The sequence below is a fragment of the Hypomesus nipponensis genome, chromosome 23 (genome assembly GCF_054491055.1).
Source record: "Hypomesus nipponensis isolate SF chromosome 23, ASM5449105v1, whole genome shotgun sequence".
Lineage (NCBI taxonomy): Eukaryota > Metazoa > Chordata > Actinopteri > Osmeriformes > Osmeridae > Hypomesus > Hypomesus nipponensis.
The window spans coordinates 1,773,444-1,792,117 of NC_140383.1; the positions used below are offsets into that span (position 1 = coordinate 1,773,444).

Sequence of the window (18,674 nt, forward strand, 5' to 3'; positions counted from 1 at the left end):
TGGAGGATATTTCAAGTAGATATTTAATGTAGAAAACTTGGGACTTGGGGAAAATTTAGTTTGATATCCTAAAGCACCTTCCACCATTTTTTATGTAACTGAACTGAACTGAAACTCTGAGCCTATGCTTATCGAACATCTAAGGGAAGGAGGTCAAATCTAGGAGTCTGTCTATCTGTCTGCCTGCCTGTCTTTCTGTATGCAGCATTCAAGCACATTTCAACCTTGAGCAAACACCCACTTAAAATGTTGCTTCAGATGTGCATCCCTCTATCTGAATCATAGAGACAATGGGTCTAGGTTCCCCTGTCAGGTCCAACGGCTTCTGGTCAAAGATGGCCGATACATTATTCATCTCAGTGTGCATGTGTGTGTGTGTAAGGGATTGGAGAAAGAGTGATAGAGAGAGAGAAGGACAGAGAGAGGGAGATAGAGGTAGAGGAGAGGGAGTGATAGAGAAAGGGAGACAGAGAGGGGAGAGAGAGGCAACGATAGAGAGAGAGAAGGACAGAGAGGCAGAGAGAGGAGAGGGAGTGATAGAGAAGGGGAGAAAGAGGGGAAAGAGAGACTGATAGAGAGAGAGAGAAGGACAGAGAGAGGCAAAGAGGAGAGGGAGTGATAGAGAAAGGGAGACACAGAGAGGGGAGAGAGAGAGACTGTGATAGAGAGAGAGGAGGACAGAGAGAGGCAGAGAGAGGGGAGAGAGAAACTGTGATAGAGAGAGAGAAGGACAGAGAGAGGCAGAGAGAGGGGAGAGACAGACTGTGATAGAGAGAGAGAAGGACAGAGAGAGGCAGAGAGAGGGGAGAGACAGACTGTGATAGAGAGAGAGAAGGACAGAGAGGCAGAAAGACGGACAGAGGGAGCACTATATATAGAGCCTGTTGGATTTATGACGCTGCCCTCTGTGCGGAGCCTCCAGCCTGGCTCTGACAAACACAGGGAGCAGGACTTGGCATAATATTTTTGGGAGACAGAGAGAGAGTCGTTCCTCAATGTGACAGGAGCGAGCTGCAGGCAGGGGTGAAAACGAGGAGCTTTAACCTTTTTATCGGGTCCAGGAGACCAGGAGGAGACTCAGGCAGACATCACAAGAGTCTCTCTTTTACTCTGTCTCTCTCTCTCCCTCAGCAGCCTGCACACACACGCTTGTACACAGACACGGGCCTTAGCACACCCTCCTGTTCTTTTGCTCTCCATCTTTGCACTCTTGCATCAGGGAGCAAGGGCAAGCCGCTTTGCGGGTGTAGACAACAGGACGAGGAGATTACTTCTCTCCTCTAAAGTGATTAAAATTCCACTTTAAAATCTTCCCCCTTGATTCTGATAGGGAGGTTGCTGCTGTTGGTATTTAGTTTTTTATGGAGATGTCCGATGCTCTTTCTGGAAGATGTGTGTAAAGGGGTCAGATTGCCAAACAGCATTAATCCAACTCTTAACCCTCAACTGACCGATTGCATCGTTCAGACCCTAACCTGCAGCATTGGTGACCTCGAGCAGGTGTTTGCAGACACAGGGGCGCCCAGGTTATCCATCCCAAACAGGGCTCAGGAGCCACAGAAACACAATGCTGACTGGAACTTCCACCCATACACGCTGAAAAAACAGACAGAAATACAATATAAATAACCTGACAACCAAGTGAGGGTTCAGAGGGTCTATAAATAACGAGCCGTCTGGCAACAAACAGCGAATAGCGTTCCTGGAGGTGTTATACGGGTTTGTGTGGTTAATGAGGCTACAGAGAGCAGAGAAAAAAAACACAAGCAACATCACAAAATTATGTTTATTTTAGGGGAAAGTCTCCTCTACAGATTCCTTCTACCAACCCCCCCCCCCCCCCCCCCCAGTGACTGATCCAGCATATTAATGTGTCTCCCCACTCCAAGGACGAGCCGGCAAGGGGGGGGGGGGTTGAGGCAGACTAGCCTTAAGGATATTTATCTTTAAATTACATTCCCCAATTAAAGGACTTGAAAGGCAAATACTGCCACTAACAAGCAAAGGGTTTCTTACTTGCTCGGGGCTCAGTATGTGAGATGGATGGTTTGTGATTCCTCTCTGTCAGAAGGCTACAACAACGTAACGGAGGCCTGGAACCCAGAGGGCCTAACTTCCTGTGCCTAAACTGAACACACCTCGGCTTCTTCTTCTGTGTGCAGTTATCTTGCAAATGATGTCTCTATATTACTAGGCTCATCGTTTGATATTAGATTTGATATTTGTCTGCTATCAGCTTTATTGTGTCAGGTCTGTACTGTCAAGCACATTCCTTTCATTCAAGCCGGTGACTTCTACATCTGGGACAAGCAAGATATAGTTGACAAGCTTCGTATAGTCTTTTGTATGCCAATCGAGGGAGTAATTGTTTTTCACGAGTAAAAGAACAAAGCACAATGATGGCAAGCTTGTTTTTCTACAAATAGTGACATGAAAATTGTGAACAACAGTTTAACTTCTCCAACATATTGTTTCTATTTTCTGTGTTGGGTCCAAATTCACAGCTCTGCTTCACACAATCAAACCCCCTAGTCTTTTTCCTTTTGCATTGTAAAGAATAAATGTCCTCATGCAGTATTAAACACATTCTCTGATTCTAGAATTGGAACGAGACCAAAAATATTTACAGCTGTCAACAGATGAACTGGTCTGTTAGCTTGTTACACTGAAAGTGGGCTGTCAACTAAGATGTGTTTAGATGTCAACCGACCTCGAGTCCCTTGAGGGGTGAGGGGGGGTGGGTGAGGGGGGGGGGGTGAGGGGGGGGGGTGAAGGATGGGCGGAGGACGGCAGACTGGGTATCGATCTGCCGAGCGCCTGTCCTTGTGTCCACTGATTTGTGACAGATCTGTAAAAGGTGTTGTGGAGACGGGGTGCAGCAGGACATTATCATGTGAGATGGTGAAACCAGATAACGGTCCATCTCTAAAGAGACCTCGGCCTCCAGGAGGCCTTGTAGGAAACACTGGCCAGAAAACAGATTATTCACTGTAGAATATCTCTCTGTGAACGAGAGTGGTCTTTTATGTGGGCCCTAGTTCTGGAGGTTTGTGTTGGGTTTACCAGCCTTCACACAGAGGTCAAACGTTTCCCCTCTGTGCAATCACAATGCGGTGTTACAGGCTTCAACGAGAGCAACATCAATGTTTTAGTCACACTTCTTCTCATTCAGCTCTTTCTTTTTTGCTCTTTTTTTGTATAAAAAAAGATATGTATTGGAAGTAAGACTTTATAAACATTCAACAGACAGGATTTAATATAATAATATAATAATTGTAGCTGCTATATATATTACTAGAAATGTATTCTACTAACATACCAATTGAATTCCTATCTGTCTATGCAATGGTCAGAATGTAATCATTATGCCAAATACTTGCTCCTCCCAAGGTTTCTTCAATTTTTTCTCCCATTGGGAGTTTTTCCTTGGTTTAGGTTGGTTGAGGGGTTGTTCTATGAGAGTATGTGAAGCCCTCTGTGACATGCTTGTGTGTTAAAAGGACTATACAAATACATTTGATTTGATATACTGTGAATACATTGAGTTTGTAAATATATATTCGTGTAGATGATCATCTTGATTGATCTAATTTTCCCACAGGACCTAGGTGATATCGGAGGAGACACTAACTGGAAGGGGATAGCCATTTCCCTGCTGGTCATCATCCTCGTACTGTCGCTTATAGGACTCGCCATTGTTCTCCTGTCAAAAGGTGAGGAATGAACCAACCATTCACATGCTTTAAATAATTCAGCCCAATCAATGTTAAATGTGTAGAACTGATATCAGAAAGCCTTGGCTTTCAATACGTCCAAGTCATTCATTTGCAGGTTGACTCGACCTTGCAGGGCGTTTGATCTGCATTACTGTTGTGTGTTCCCAGACGACGGCTCCACATCCCTGGAGAGACCGCTGACGCTCGATGATTTGTTTCAGAAAAGCTTCCAGGTTCACAACCCTGATGCTGTGTGGATTAACGGTGAGTGTTCTCTGTATGTCTGAGCCAATTCATACTTAATTCCCACTCATTCCACTGAAGAATGTGAACCCGTTATTCCCATCTTTAGGGTTAGGGTTCCACCTGTAAGTAGATCCAATCATCAGCCAATCATCAAATGAGATACCCATGCTGTTCAGTTTTCTTTGCAATCCGCAATTTAGGGCTAAGTCCTAATATATAATAACTTTTGTCTGGTGAAAACTTATTATCTTTTGTCTTACCTATCACAAACATCTTCTCCTGTAACAACAATGAAAGATTGCAAAGCCCAAAAGTAAACATTTAAATCTCAGAAGAAATATCAAAAGGGTTTGTACAAATGTGTAGTTACTGTTGTTATTATTATTCCGACACAATATAAATTGTTTCTGCAATGCTCTGGAATCAATTTCCTTGTGAGCAAAGGAGGTTGAAGGAGGGTCAGTGTTAGGGTTAATGTTAAAGATAGGGTTAGGGTTAGTTTAAAGGTGTAGGGTGAAGATCAGGGTTGGTGTTAAGGTCAGATGCAAACAACTGTGTAGAATGTTGGACGCAAATTGGAAAGCAGTCATATGCTGATAGGGCATGTGCCTTCCTATTTCAAATGCCAAACTTGAGTCCAAAAGCATGTTATCTTGTCTAAGCAAGACTGTATTGAGCTACAGTTACTATGCTCCTCAGGATGTTGTGGACCTGGTCCATTTTCCCCTTGTTCGCTCTTTACGAGGAATGTACTGTACTATAAAATGTAAACCATTTGAGGGATGCCATCTGTAATCATTAATGGCTCAAGATCTGGCAGATCAGAAGGGACTTCATGATCTATGTTAAAGGCACCTGCCAAGACTTTGAACACGTACTGAGCGACAGACTGGTGCTCTTGTTTCTCACTTCATTTGAGGCTCTTTGGTTTATCCGTCTTAGCTACAGTTAGCATTAGCTGCCATGCTAGTGGAAACCATTTGATTGATGTTCTGTACAAACCATTTGAATGTAATAGTTTTGAGGGAGCTTTACGACACATTTTCAACTTATTTTCCAGTAGCGAGGCAGTTGTGCAACTCTCATTAAAGTCTTCATGCCTTTTTTCATCTTTACCATTTTTGCTTCCTAGACATCTTTTATTGGTTTGTTACTCAAACGTTGTTGATGTGGAAAGCTGAGGGTAAAACCGTTATGTAACCTTTCTAGCGGCTATTGTTCTGTATAGTCAAGTGGAGACTTCCATCCACACGTCATGAATAACCTTCCATCCACACGTCATGAATAACGCATCAGGAATCGCAGCATTCATGACAGAGTGCTTCCTCCTCTTTTGAGTATTCTTGTCAAAGAGTGGAAGTCAGATCGTTGGTATAGGTGCTGTCAAACTGCCACCGCTCCCCCCTCAGTGTTGTGACAGGAGTGAGGCCGTCTCCTCCCAGGCCCAGGAGTGAGGCCGTCTCCTCCCAGGAGCAGGAGTGAGGCCGTCTCCTCCCAGGCCCAGGAGTGAGGCCGTCTCCTCCCAGGAGCAGGAGTGAGGCCGTCTCCTCCCAGGCATGCTCAGTTCTTGGCTCCTCAGAGACGGTCCTTGTCATTCATCCTTAAGAAAGCTCCCGTTGTCACTGCCGGAGCACACACCCTTGAAGAGCTGCTTCTTCACTGGCACACCTCAGAAACAAGCCCTCCATTACATTATTCATACATCAAGACACTTGCAGGATAGGATTGTAAAAGTCTAGAAATAAGGAATGTGTTTTTTAATGAGGTTTGTACATCTAGAATTATACAATATATATTCAGGCCATCACCGTAAATAAGAATTTGTTCTTAATGATATTTGCCTGGGTAAATAAAGGTTAAATAAAGAATTTAAATAAACAATAAATGTTAGCTGATGATTTCTCCCTGGTTTTGAATGGGGTCCTTTGGGAGTGGTACTGCAGTTAAATAATTTGCTGTTTAATAATGACTGTCAACCAACTCACATCTACAACCATCAGGACTGCTTTACAATTTAGAGGATATTTTTAGGATGCATTACAAATGGCCCATAGAGAAATCATTTACGTTCTTGCAGCATTTCTGCATTCATTACAGAAAGTGTGCTGCACAACTTTGACCTGACAAATATAACTTTTGTCTAAAACTTTGAAATCAGAGAAAAACACAAATTTTTCCATGACCAGATGTCCATGCTTAATGAGTTGATCTCCAGATGCCTGTTCGTCACTGGTGAGCTAAATACGCACTGATCCCACTGAACTCAGCAGAGTCCTGCTATTTCTTTAGAAATCTCTACTTTTACCACCAAACCTTCTTATTTTCACACAGTGACATGCCAATTATGCCAGAGCAGAACCAGCTGGTCCAACACTGCACACAACTCATTTTCACTGCTGTGGTAACACTCCGTTCAAAACATCTGTCTCAACCTTGCACTTCAATTCCTTAATAACACTAGGATGAAATAGGAGGGCTGGTTTCAAAAGTCATAGCTGTTGTGGATCCAAATCAGCGGATGGATGCAATGAAATGAAATGGAGCTCCTTTTATACTTCTGTCACTGTGCTTTGCAACGCCTGTCGAATGGAGAGGAGACTGTGCTCTACAAACACATGGTGTTGCCATTGTGTCTTTAATAGGCTTGATAGGATTTTGTGTTCCTTAACAAAACATGCTGGGTCAGGTGATATGGAGTCTACTGCCAACTGGAACACTACATTAACAAATCTCACATCTTGGTAAATATATTTGCTTGGTAACACATTTACAACAGTTTAATTCTAAATGTTTCGCGTACAATGGGGAAAACCTGTACTGATTAATACAACAACTGTCTTTACAGAGAGGAATTGTTCAAGATGTAACTGTTTTGTTATATTACATAAAGACTTTGATAAGGCACAGATGCATTTGAGCTCGGCTGCGTCTAGTGTGGTGATAAGGAGACAGAACGCCAGGGCCACAGCACTGTCTCTCCTACATACCATCTGTCAGTGTCTGCTGTTGGCAAAGACTATTTATCAACTATGTGAAAAAATGGCCTGCTCTTTAAGAAAGCTTTCTATTGTTCATGGCTGAGCTGACAGCAAATATGATTTGTTGACGAAAAAGTTGAATGTTCATTAATGGTGCACAAACAGCTACGGATTGGTTGTCACTTCTACTGAAAACCATAGTCCATAGACGACAACAATATGAAAGCTGTCGAAGAAGACTTTGATGTGCCAATTCAGTGAACAATTCCATCCTCTAGAGACAATCATATGTAATGGATCACCGGTTTGTGACTCTACTGTATATGCAAATACATTTACGCCAAGTAACCGTGAATCTTAAATGTAATTTACTGCAAACCCCCAGCAGAGCAGCAGAGGGGTTATGTAGGCCCATAGTCCCAATAACAAAGACTGTAATCTGAAATAGTACCATTGGTGAACTGGTTGCCAAACAGCTATTGCTCACAAAACAAGACAGCTCTCTCTCTCCTCCATTTTGCCACCCTCCTACCCAATGTTGATGCCTCAGGACTAGAAAAGATGCAAATTTGAGGTGAGGGACTTTCAAAGGATTTGGACCCATCAAAGTAATTAATAAAAACTGTTCCTGAAGTTGGTTTCGCATTACATTTGGATTCCTGCCATATTTTTGACAGTTGAAGTGATATCTCGCCATGACAAGTAGTCACTGATATTTGCTGAGAAAACCAAAATATTCTACAGCTCGTCAAGTGCTTTCCCTCCACAGGGGGTTCTAGTGGTGACAGTCTGACTCCAATCCATCTAACTGCTTGCTTAACAGTGTGTGAGTTTGTGTGTGTGTGTGGGGGGGGGATTGAAACATCTCATGATGATAAACCACCATGGTGTACACACAGTCTTGTAAACATCCCCATGCTGTAATCGTCACTGTGGTTTGTACAAAGCAATAACCTGTTTTTCATGTTGATAGTTGATGTTTCAAGCATTGACTTTCAAACCAAATATGTAAACCACCCAACACAACCACACATCTGTACTTCTCTTCTTCTCTCTGGTAGAGGAGGAGATCATCTTCAGAAGCTGTGACGGTAATGTCTTGAGAGTGAACACACAGAGCAATGACACCGACCTCCTGCTGAAAAACACTACCTTCGTGAGTACTCTTTGCCTGTGAAGTCTGGATGCCCTGGGCTGCATCCTGACTCGCTACCCAGGGATCGTACATGTAGATGGGCTGTTGCTTCTCCCAGACTCCCCCTTCACGGAGGGTCTGCTGGCACCTCCCCATGTTGGACACGTTTTATTTCTCCCAAAAACATCCTCTGTTTGGGATGACAGCTGTGCGGTACATTTAAACAGGTGGTCTACAGTACAGTGGGCCTGTGCAGCAAGTACAAGACCAAGGTGTTTACACACTTTTCAGTGTAAAGGTTACAATGGGTTGATAATATAGATAGTTGACATTAAAAGGTCTGTAAATGGTATTTCCACTGTATGCACTCATGGCCTTTTATTGATATATAATTTTTTTTCACAGGCAACATTCAAGGCATCTAAGTTTTCAGTATCTCCAGATCTGAACTTTGTCCTTCTGGGATATGACGTGAAACAGGTCAGTAACTCGGTAATATTATAAATCATACAATAATATCAACAGTTTTATGTATTGTACAGTATATCCATAAAGTCCAAAAAGTAAAACATTTATTGCATCATTTTTTTGTAAATGAAGCAATGTTAAAGGCAAGTCATTATTTTAGACTGGATTTTGTTTGAGATTAATAGAAGAACAGCTTATTCTTTTGCAGTATGCACTTGTCATGTCATGTCAAATCCTTTTGGTCTAATAGCATTGGCATTACTTTATATAATTTGTCTTCATTCAAGGGAGAGTTTTTGGGAATATCTGGAAAAGGATTTATTGCTGTAATTGTTCAATGCGGATAAAAGCATTTTGTTCTCTAAGAATGATAGAGAACATAATTAATGATGAGTACCTACAATCTTCCACTACACGGGATATAAATTCATAATAGTACAGATTTATACAGAGATAGATCCTTGACTTTGATCTTTCCTTTTGAAGTTTGATGTTATTATTTGGCCAAGTCATTCAACGGCTACACATCTCATTCAGATGGTTATGAGATGGATTATTAGCATTAATAGTTTTTCGTAGTTTTTTTTTTTTTCATTTTACTTTATAATTGTGTTGTATAAAAGCCACTTACTAGTGGAAATCTGTGGTTGTGTTCATATAGTCAAGTGGTCTTGTTTAAATGCAAGTCTTTGTATAATGATCTGATTTTGCATCCTCCTTGGTTGAAGGGTGAGACACGCTCTGAGGCACTTCGCAGCAGTGTTCCTGTCTCCTTTGAGGACTTGTCGTACGATGTGTTTGTAATCCTGCTGTGTAGACCTCAAGAATACATCACCAAGCAGCGCTTCAGCCATCCTGTTCAAGTATTAAACGTCTATCTCCTAAAACCACTAGTAGATTAGTCCAGGTTACTGTGCACGCATTTTACCCACTTCTAAATGTTCAAAGGACTGAAGCTTTACCTTCAACCTTACGAAGCAGCATTTAGTATTACCATGCAGCATTTAGTATGCAGCATTTAGTATTACCATGCAGCATTTAGTATTACCATGCAGCATTTAGCTAAAATGATCGATAATGAGGAGTTCAAGGAAAGGTTTCAAGAGGAGCTCTTCTCTAACTAAGCTGAAAATAGATCATGAAATGATTCAACTCGATGGATTTTTTTCTCCTTCATAAAACGGTCCTTGTAGGAGGAAGTGTATGCATTTAGCTGGATAGAGGAACTGCTAACGCAGTGCTTGGCTCTAATGGCATATCTGTAATAAAACCTCAGATAATGCTCCGTGGTGAATAGGACCTTGCTTTAAGGTGATGATATACAATTCATACCATTAACTTCTTAAAATATGTATATATATATATATATATATAAATATATATTTTCTATGAACAACAGCTTTCAAGTTTGACCTTGCTTTTCTAAATGGGTTATGAATATTTTTATTTATTTAAGACATTAATAATAAAAAAAGATAGCATAAAATTATGTTGTCTCAGAATCTTCTTATATCCTTAGATCCTAATAGTATATACGTTACTGATAACTATAAATTAATAATATACTATTATGTCTGACCATGTGGAAAATGACAGACAGATAGACAGACAGACAGACAGACAACAAAGCAACTGCAATCCAATCTATAAATCTTTTGAAAGTTTTTTGATTAAGGCTAACAACTGTCAAAACAAAGAAATAATGTTTAAAAAAATCTCTAAAACCAACATTGTATTTACATTTAGTAATTTAGCAGACACTCTTGTCCAGTACTTACAGTAAGTACAGGGACAATGTGTTGGTTTGACATTCTTGTAGCCAAGCCACTTCTGGTTGGTTTCCTGTGCTAGTAGCAACAACACAGCACCCTGAAGACCAGAGCCCCCCCCCCCCCCACACACACACACACACACACTCACACACCTACACACTCACTCACACACACTCACAGAGACACTCGCAAACAGGGGATCAGCAGTCTGCCTCTGCCTATAGCGTCTCTAATCCAAAATGGCTATAACTCAAAACAAACAGGTACTCTCTGTCTCAGCTCAGCCACATTTTGCTCAATCCAGTCCCCCGTTTAACGTTGTATTGGAGGAGAGAGCTAGCAGGGGGTGTGTGTGGCTGTGCTGGTCTTAATGGATGGTGCAAGGAGGCTGGTGGCTCTCTGCTGATGATCCAGGTGTTGACCACTAACAAGGCCCAGCTAGGGTGCAGCCATGGCACTCCAAAGGCAGGTTCTACCTGGCTGGGGGATTTCTTTTGTCCCAAAGCATGAAAAGAAAACGCTCACAGCAGTATGACCTACCGCTACGATTACCTCGCAGACAAAGGAGATAAAAATAGATTTTGGGAAAAAACACATTACCATCTTGGAAGAAACTGATTTGAAAAAAGACAATACCTGGCTGTCGACCATTGACCATTCATGGCAACACATTAAAACTGTAATTTGACATTTAAAAATTACCAGTTCTTTTTTATTAACACTTCAATGTTTAATCCCAGTGCAAAATGTGTAGCCTATATAGAAAGAGGGAAATGTCTATATAGGAAAACAATGCATACAGTAATTGCATAATTTGGAGGGAAAACGTGTTTAAATTCAAGTAACATCGGCAACCTGCCTTTATACAAGATTCTGGTTAGGGCCTGCTTTCTCAGTTCATAACTACAACTGTAGATTGAAATAACGAGCACGGTGTCACTATGTGCGTGTTCCTCTAAAATCTGCATGACTAATAACTGCTGTGATGTTCGAGGAATTTGGTTAAAAGTAGCTCTGCTAAGTGACAACGTGAAGAATGAGGTTAGCGGTAAATCATGTAAATTACACTTCCTGTAAACAAGTAAAAAGTGATTGAGCGGCTAAAGTGCTTGCATGAAACACGTTTGCATCTGAGATAGATTTCAACACTAACTAGAGGGTACAATTTATGGGGAAATTGTGAGATGTGCTTCGGTTGCATCAAACATCTAGAAACATTTGGAGAAAGACGATCTTTTTCATGGATGGTGGACTGTAGACTACATTGAGAGGAACTGTTGCTACCAAATCCAATGATTCACAGTATAGTGAGGGTGATCGATCATTAAGGGGGTTGGGACATCTCACCTTTCAAACAGCCTGAACGATGCTAAATCACGGTTTACTAACTTGAAAAACACACACAAAAATATTAATTCTTCCACAATGCAATAGCCTAGCAACAACGCGATCAGTCAGTTGACTATAAGGTTGATAATGTCAGACAGGGACTACTTAATTTATGTTCCGTATATGTTTATTGTTCCTGCCACAGTAAATTCCCTGTTTGTGTAGGCCTATGACGAATAAACCGGATTCTGTCTCTTGGTTTAGTAGCAGCTTTCTTTTTCACAAGCCTTACAACATTCCATTTTAGCGACATAAGGACATTTTTCCCTTTAATTCTGGTCTTGATGATTTTCATGTTTACATAATTCCTATAACCCAAGTAAATGATTCATTTTATGACACACGTGCGAGCAATGCTATAGGAGCATATATATATATGCTCCTTCAAAATGCAGAAGTGTCGTTCCACTTGACCTTGTTTTCAATTATTTACAATGGGAAAAAAGCTGTCTTTGTTCACAAATAAATTGCATTGCTCTGCAGTTTGCCCGCTATAAAAATGAAGGAAATCGCTCTATAATGTATCCTCCGTATCTATACCTGTTTCTCCTCTATCGCATCGGAACACGAGCTCTCATGGCTCGTTGTCGTAATCACGGCAGAGATGCGTGATCCGTGCTGAGAAGATAAGGCAGTGGGTGCTCTCAGGTGCGGATCTAAAGATAGAAATGGTCTGCGCGCACACTCGGAAAACTCATTATCATTGCGGTAAAGAGAAGGGCATTTGTTTTACCTGCTGTCTGAATAGGACAACAGTCCATATCACAAGGTCTATCTTTCTTTGTGTCGACAGAAAAATGTTGTGACCAACACTTGTCTATATGATCCGGTAGAAATCTGAAAACCATCCTTACTACAGGAATGGATTGCAAATGTTGTGAGGAAGCATTATGGAAAATAACATGATGGAAGGAATGTATTAAAGACTCCTTTCGTATTACATTTAAAGCTCTTACTTTCCTTTACTATTTAGATTGTTTTCATGTTTTGTTGGAGTTGTTTGAAGAATAGAAGTGACAAAGGTTAAAATCTGGCATAGCCTATACAGTAGATGTATTTGTATATCACCTTTTTTGTTGCTCACATAGGCCTAGTTGAACAATTCACAGCCTTTTATATACATTCCTAACTATAATCTAGTAATGGCTAACATTATCTAGCTGTGTGAAGATGAAAAGATCCTGCTATGTTTACACCAAGATTTATAAAAGCTGGCCAATCTGCCTCACAGGGTCAGATGGAAACGAGCTCTATGGGAAAATGTCTGTCCCCGAACACCGGCCTCCCACACTCACCGTCCTCATTACGGGCTAGTAGTACTGCAACAACCACCCTCCAGCTCCAACGCTTTCTGGACCTGTATTAAATATGAATACATCAGTGGCCTCAGTTTCTGTTGTCCCGGGAGAGACCCCTCTGAGAGCATGGTTACTGTACACTTCATACCACAGACACATCTCTCAGCCAGGTTATGAATGAATGAAGGCATGCTGCATGAGGACTGGCACAGCCACATGACACGAAATGAACGTATTTGTTTGAGTTGCGTCCACGGACAAAAGGCTTGTTGATGGTTCTGATGAGGGTCATTATGGTAGCGGTGCCGCAACAGGAATGTAAAGGTGGTTGGTGGGATGCAGACAAGCTCATGTGCCTGGGCTGAGCAACTCTGAGATAGGCTGAGCAGATGTGTTCATCGTCACGGAGACAGGAGCGCTCCATGGAGACTAATGACCTGTCTCTGCATCAGCGTCTCACATCGCCTTATGAATCCATCATAATGCAGCTGCCGTTTTGCAGCATAATGCAGTGTCTCCGTAGCTCGTGGTGTTAGCATGTGTGGACGTTGTTGGGAATTGTTCCTGTTTAATCAGAAGGGGATAGCTGGAGGTATGGAAGTGGATGGGTGTTTGAGATCATATCTGTAGCAGTGTGCTGCAACATGCTGTGTGTTGGTGCATGCAGGACTGTATCCTTGGGCTGTGAGACATCTAGGATTTTGCCCCATTTCCTTGTTTATAAACAGTACATTTACCAAGCTTACATGTTCATAGGTGTGGTGAAATTATTATTATTACCAATTTCATGAAAACTTTTTGTTCTTGAGGCCAACATAATATTACATATGGTACATTTGAAAAATGTAAGGTGACATTACAATAGCAATAAGCTATGGGTATACGCTGGCTAGAACTTATTGAACCTGAGATAATAGAGACACATTTTCAATATACACACACTCATCCAAAGCAAATGTCATTGCATAGCTCTTCCATCTGTGAAAACTGACATTTAAAGCATGAGAAATGTTTCAAATGCTTTGTTGTGAAGTATCTGGCAGGTTCTAAACAAAAAAGATTTGAGTCTAATTCTTGATTCGTTATTCCTTTCCCATAGGCTTGAAGTGGTCCACATTCATCATGTTTTACCCACCAGCTACCATCACTCTCTTCAGACATCCACTTCAGCCTTCTCCTTCATCCAACCTCATAAAAAACACCAACAAACTTAGTCTCCATTTTCTGATCTTCACGACTCATAGTTCTTCCCTCACGGTTTAGCTGTCTGTGTTGACAGCCTTATCAAAAAATCATCACTTATCAAAGTGTCAGTTGAATAAACTAGAAGGCAGTTTGACAGAGGACAAGTCTGTTTTAGTCATCAGATTCTCCAGTGAGTCACGCAGGCAAGGCCCAGATTAAGACTGAAGGCCGCTGCCTCAGCTAGGCAGACTGAAGGCTGCTGCCTCAGCTATAGGCAGACTGAAGGCTGCTGCCTCAGCTAGGCAGACTGAAGGCTGCTGCCTCAGCTAGGCAGACTGAAGGCTGCTGCCTCAGCTAGGCAGACTGAAGGCTGCTGCCTCAGCTAGGCAGACTGAAGGCTGCTGCCTCAGCTAGGCAGACTGAAGGCTGCTGCTTCAGCTAGGCAGACTGAAGGCTGCTGCCTCAGCTAGAGGCTGCTGCTTCAGCTAGGCAGACTGAAGGCTGCTGCCTCAGCTAGGCAGACTGAAGGCTGCTGCTTCAGCTAGGCAGACTGAAGGCTGCTGCCTCAGCTAGAGGCTGCTGCTTCAGCTAGGCAGACTGAAGCTGCTGCTTCAGCTAGGCAGACTGAAGGCTGTTGCCTCAGCTAGAGGCTGCTGCCTCAGTCAGGCAGACTTCATACCCACGGGCAGTTGAGCTTCGGTTAAAGCAACTGGAACGCCTCTGTATTTGTCAGTGTTCTCCAGGGTGAGCCCACTGTAATATTGTTATGCAAATACAATCTCTGATTATCTGGTAGAGCCACTCAACTATAGGACCATTACCTCCACAGATGATGAAATCAAAGGTTGGTGAATGATCATTTTATGATAATGTCCTTTTACATGAGCTTCAGTTGGAAGTGCACCGTTGTCTGTCCACCCCAGTCTCTACTACTTTGAGTGTAGATAACTGCTTTACCAGGAAACAGCCCCAAATCAATATTTTAACAAACATGATTTTTTTTTTAGGTTGTGGGGAAAATGTTACAAGGAAAAAAATGCGACGCAGAGAAAGTCAACCCTAAACCAACCCTAAAACAAAGTACAATTGAATTGGGGAAAAAACAGTCATAATACATTCCATTCATTTTTATTCTGTTCATTTTATTCAAGGTGTTCCTGCAATCCTTTCTTGCATCCTACTTGATCTACAACTTACATACCAGGTACAGTATGTTTTGCTTTTAGGCTATTTACAGCAGCATTGTTATTGTCCCTTACATTTACACAGTGAATATGTAATTATTATGATTGACAGTTCTGACATTTCTGTTGTGATGGTTTATATTAACAATGGGCTGCTTACTCAACAGCAACTGCTAAGAATGCAAAGATGTTTGAAAGTTGAAAAAACCTTTCCTCAACAACATTAAAATGAACTAATATTGAGTTCAAAAATCATACATCGCTTTCAGTAATTCCAAAAGCAAAAGCTACATTTACTCATCCCAGGTCAGTACTAGTGACATAAGTCTGTAGGACGTGTTAGAACCGGGAGCTGACCTGATGGTGTTTGTGTTTGATCCAGTGACCTGATGGTGTTTGTGGTTGATCCAGTGACCTGATGGTGTTTGTGTTTGATCCAGGGAGGTGAGGGAGCTGAACCCTCCGGAGGTGTCGGACTCCATCCTGCAGTTTGCTTCCTGGGGTGTCCGGGGTCAGCAGCTGGTGAGTGGGCTGCTCCCGGGGTCAGAGGGGCTGCCGGCCCCCCCAGGGCCGCCCAGGGCCCCCCAGGGCTGAGGGGGAAGCAGGGCATCGATGTTCACTCATGCAGGGTTGGATCCTGTTCATTATGTCACCCAGCCAAGCATGGGGACGGGGCTTGCGCAGACCTATCCATCATTCGTACGCAAATGTGTGTCACGATGCCTTACTGCACCGTGTGTAGTCCTTGGCGACACAGCTTACAGTTCAACGCTTGCCCTTTTATATTTAGTTTGCATTTTGGAAGAAGAAAATGTATAACAAAAAACATCTTCTGCTTTTGAAGATCCTGCCAGCTGTTTGAAGCACAGCGTTGCGTGAGGAGATCCGTTTAGTTTGAATCAGACAGCTTCCGCTGAGCGCACACTGCTGCCACCTAAATACAGATCGACAAGATAAATATTAGGCCTCATTTTCACAGATGCGATAAGCACAACCATCCATTATTATACCATCTATTTGTCTTGATAAATAAATAGCAAGTCTTCCAGATGGAGCGGTATTAGGAGGAGGGAAGGAGGAGGGGGGAGGGTTGAAGTCCAAGCTGTAATACCTCAGATCAGACAGGACTCGTCTCATTGTGGAACTCATGCACAAAGGGCCGTAGACAGAGGAGATGGCTGAACCTGACAGTCTTTGTGTCTCCCTCTGAAAGCTGTACCGCGCCGTGAACAGCAGGATTTCAGGCGCTGAGCAAGAGTTGGTCGTAGAGAACAACTGAAAGACTTGATACTGATATTTATTAGTGTTGAGCTCGGACCATTGTACCATAACAGCATTGTCAGTGGTGGTCAGAATGACAAATAATATAGGGTAACAATGCTAAAGCATACTATTGTATCCATGTTGAGATAATGCAAGTGTTGTGAAATATGTTTTCTTAAATCCTTCCTTCCTTGTATCACAATGCAGAGACCTGTGTATCTGAGAGTCCATGTTCACTCTTACACAAGGTTGTAATACTGCAGATGTAAAACGTAATTTAGAAACCCCTGCTCAAAGGTGAACGTTGATCAAAGGCTGCTTCTGACATTGAAGAAAATCCAACCCCTATAAGGTTTAATTAATGTGAGGTAAATCCAACAACAGTATTATTCATTAAACTCTTGCTCCAAGACATGTTGTTTCCTAACGTATCTTTCTTTGTAAGTAATGCGACCACCCAAAGAGTATTAACCATGGAATAATCGTTTCATTATTTCTGTAAGAGTAGACGCGCTAAGTAATTAACCATTTGATAGCATATTTATCTACTTCCCACACTATTTATACCTGCACCTCCAACATAATCCATTACCCAGGATGCCCTGCAGCGGGGTGTGTTGTTCTGGCAGTGAGAGAGAGGGCTTCATTATTCATGAGCATCCTCTGCATATTTGTCTATGTTATCACTTCAGATGAGCTCATTATTCAACAGCATCTTCTGTGTGTCTGTTCACCGTCAAGTCAACCCTTCTGTTGTGTCCTCCTACAGGAAATGCATTTCCTCAACCTTCATTTCAGCAGAGACAACAAAAAAATGACTTCTTGGTTATTTTATATAACCTCCCCCTCAGCAATTACTCCATTCCGCACTTTTAAAGTTGACTTTGCAAAATAAATTAGGGTAGAAGAATGCGTATATTTCAGTGGTGTTAGTGAGTTTCTCGCATCAATATTCTATCGGACTCAACAGGGAGACAAAACCACAGGCGGACAGCGTTTTGTCCCTTTGTCCCCTCCTGCCTGGCACAACAAACAAATCCCAGAGACTTCCTCTCTTAGCTTTGAAGTGGTTCTTCTTTTGTACTCTACTGAACGTGCACCAACCCCGATAATCAAATCAACCCTTATCACTAAATCAACCCTGATCACCAAATCAACCCTGATCACCAAATCAACACTGATCATCAAATCAACCCTGATCACCAAATCAACCCTGATCACCAAATCAACCCTGATCATCATATACAAATTGTTCATATTTGTCACTCTCCCAGTATTCCCAGGTCTAACGAACCCTCAAAATGTTAATGGTTTAATGTCAATCTGTATTTAAGCTGCAGCCACATGTTTGAAAGTCTGTCATTGTTGTCTACCCGTCGGGTAGCTCTGTGCTAGCTGTTAGCCATTTGAAGCGGCCGTAATTAACCTCACTAAAATCCCTTTGTCTGGTTGATGGAGTCCCTCCTTTGGTTTTGGCCTCCCCCTGTTAACAATTTCAAGCTTCTCAGCTAAATTTCTCCAAGCAAATGGTACACGTAACAAAGTACTGACAAAATCAGTTTCCGTTGCCGTCTCTACAACATCTCCATCAGCCATTGTTTTTTAAATTACGGTAACCTGCTAGCTAACAACTTAGCCGCCAATCAGAGGCCAATCAGTGATTGGTCAATGAAAACATGATCAAAGGGTCCAGCATACCCTGATTTTTGTTCTTTATTTATTAGAAGCATGCATTGATTTATCCAATCTAGTAAGTAGGGTATTCGAGAATACCCTTAAGGCCTTGACGGACCACCACTGGGTGTATGTTACCATGTGACCCATCTGTCGTCAGGTGTACGTGACCATGTGACCCATCTGTCGTCAGGTGTACGTGTTTGAGAACAACATCTACTACCAGGCGGACGTCACAAGCAGCTCCTGGAGACTCACGTCTTCTGGACAGGAAGGGGTGGTCTTCAACGGTGTCTCTGATTGGCTGTACGAGGGTAAGACACAGCGATGGGAGATTGGAACCATGAGATGACCAAAACAAAGGCC

At 42.2% G+C, this 18,674-nt stretch overlaps 1 protein-coding gene across 1 annotated transcript in view; it reads left to right on the forward strand.

The window, feature by feature from the left end:
• The window catches only part of LOC146233545 (inactive dipeptidyl peptidase 10-like), a 63,378-nt gene that overhangs the window by 32,695 nt on the left and 12,009 nt on the right, over nucleotides 1–18,674 (forward strand). The window contains exons 2-8 of the mRNA XM_084688954.1: nucleotides 3,602–3,713; nucleotides 3,885–3,980; nucleotides 8,002–8,096; nucleotides 8,481–8,555; nucleotides 15,339–15,391; nucleotides 15,812–15,893; nucleotides 18,502–18,622. Coding sequence (XP_084545080.1) covers nucleotides 3,602–3,713; nucleotides 3,885–3,980; nucleotides 8,002–8,096; nucleotides 8,481–8,555; nucleotides 15,339–15,391; nucleotides 15,812–15,893; nucleotides 18,502–18,622 — 634 coding nt within the window. The remainder of the gene's footprint in view (nucleotides 1–3,601; nucleotides 3,714–3,884; nucleotides 3,981–8,001; nucleotides 8,097–8,480; nucleotides 8,556–15,338; nucleotides 15,392–15,811; nucleotides 15,894–18,501; nucleotides 18,623–18,674) is intronic.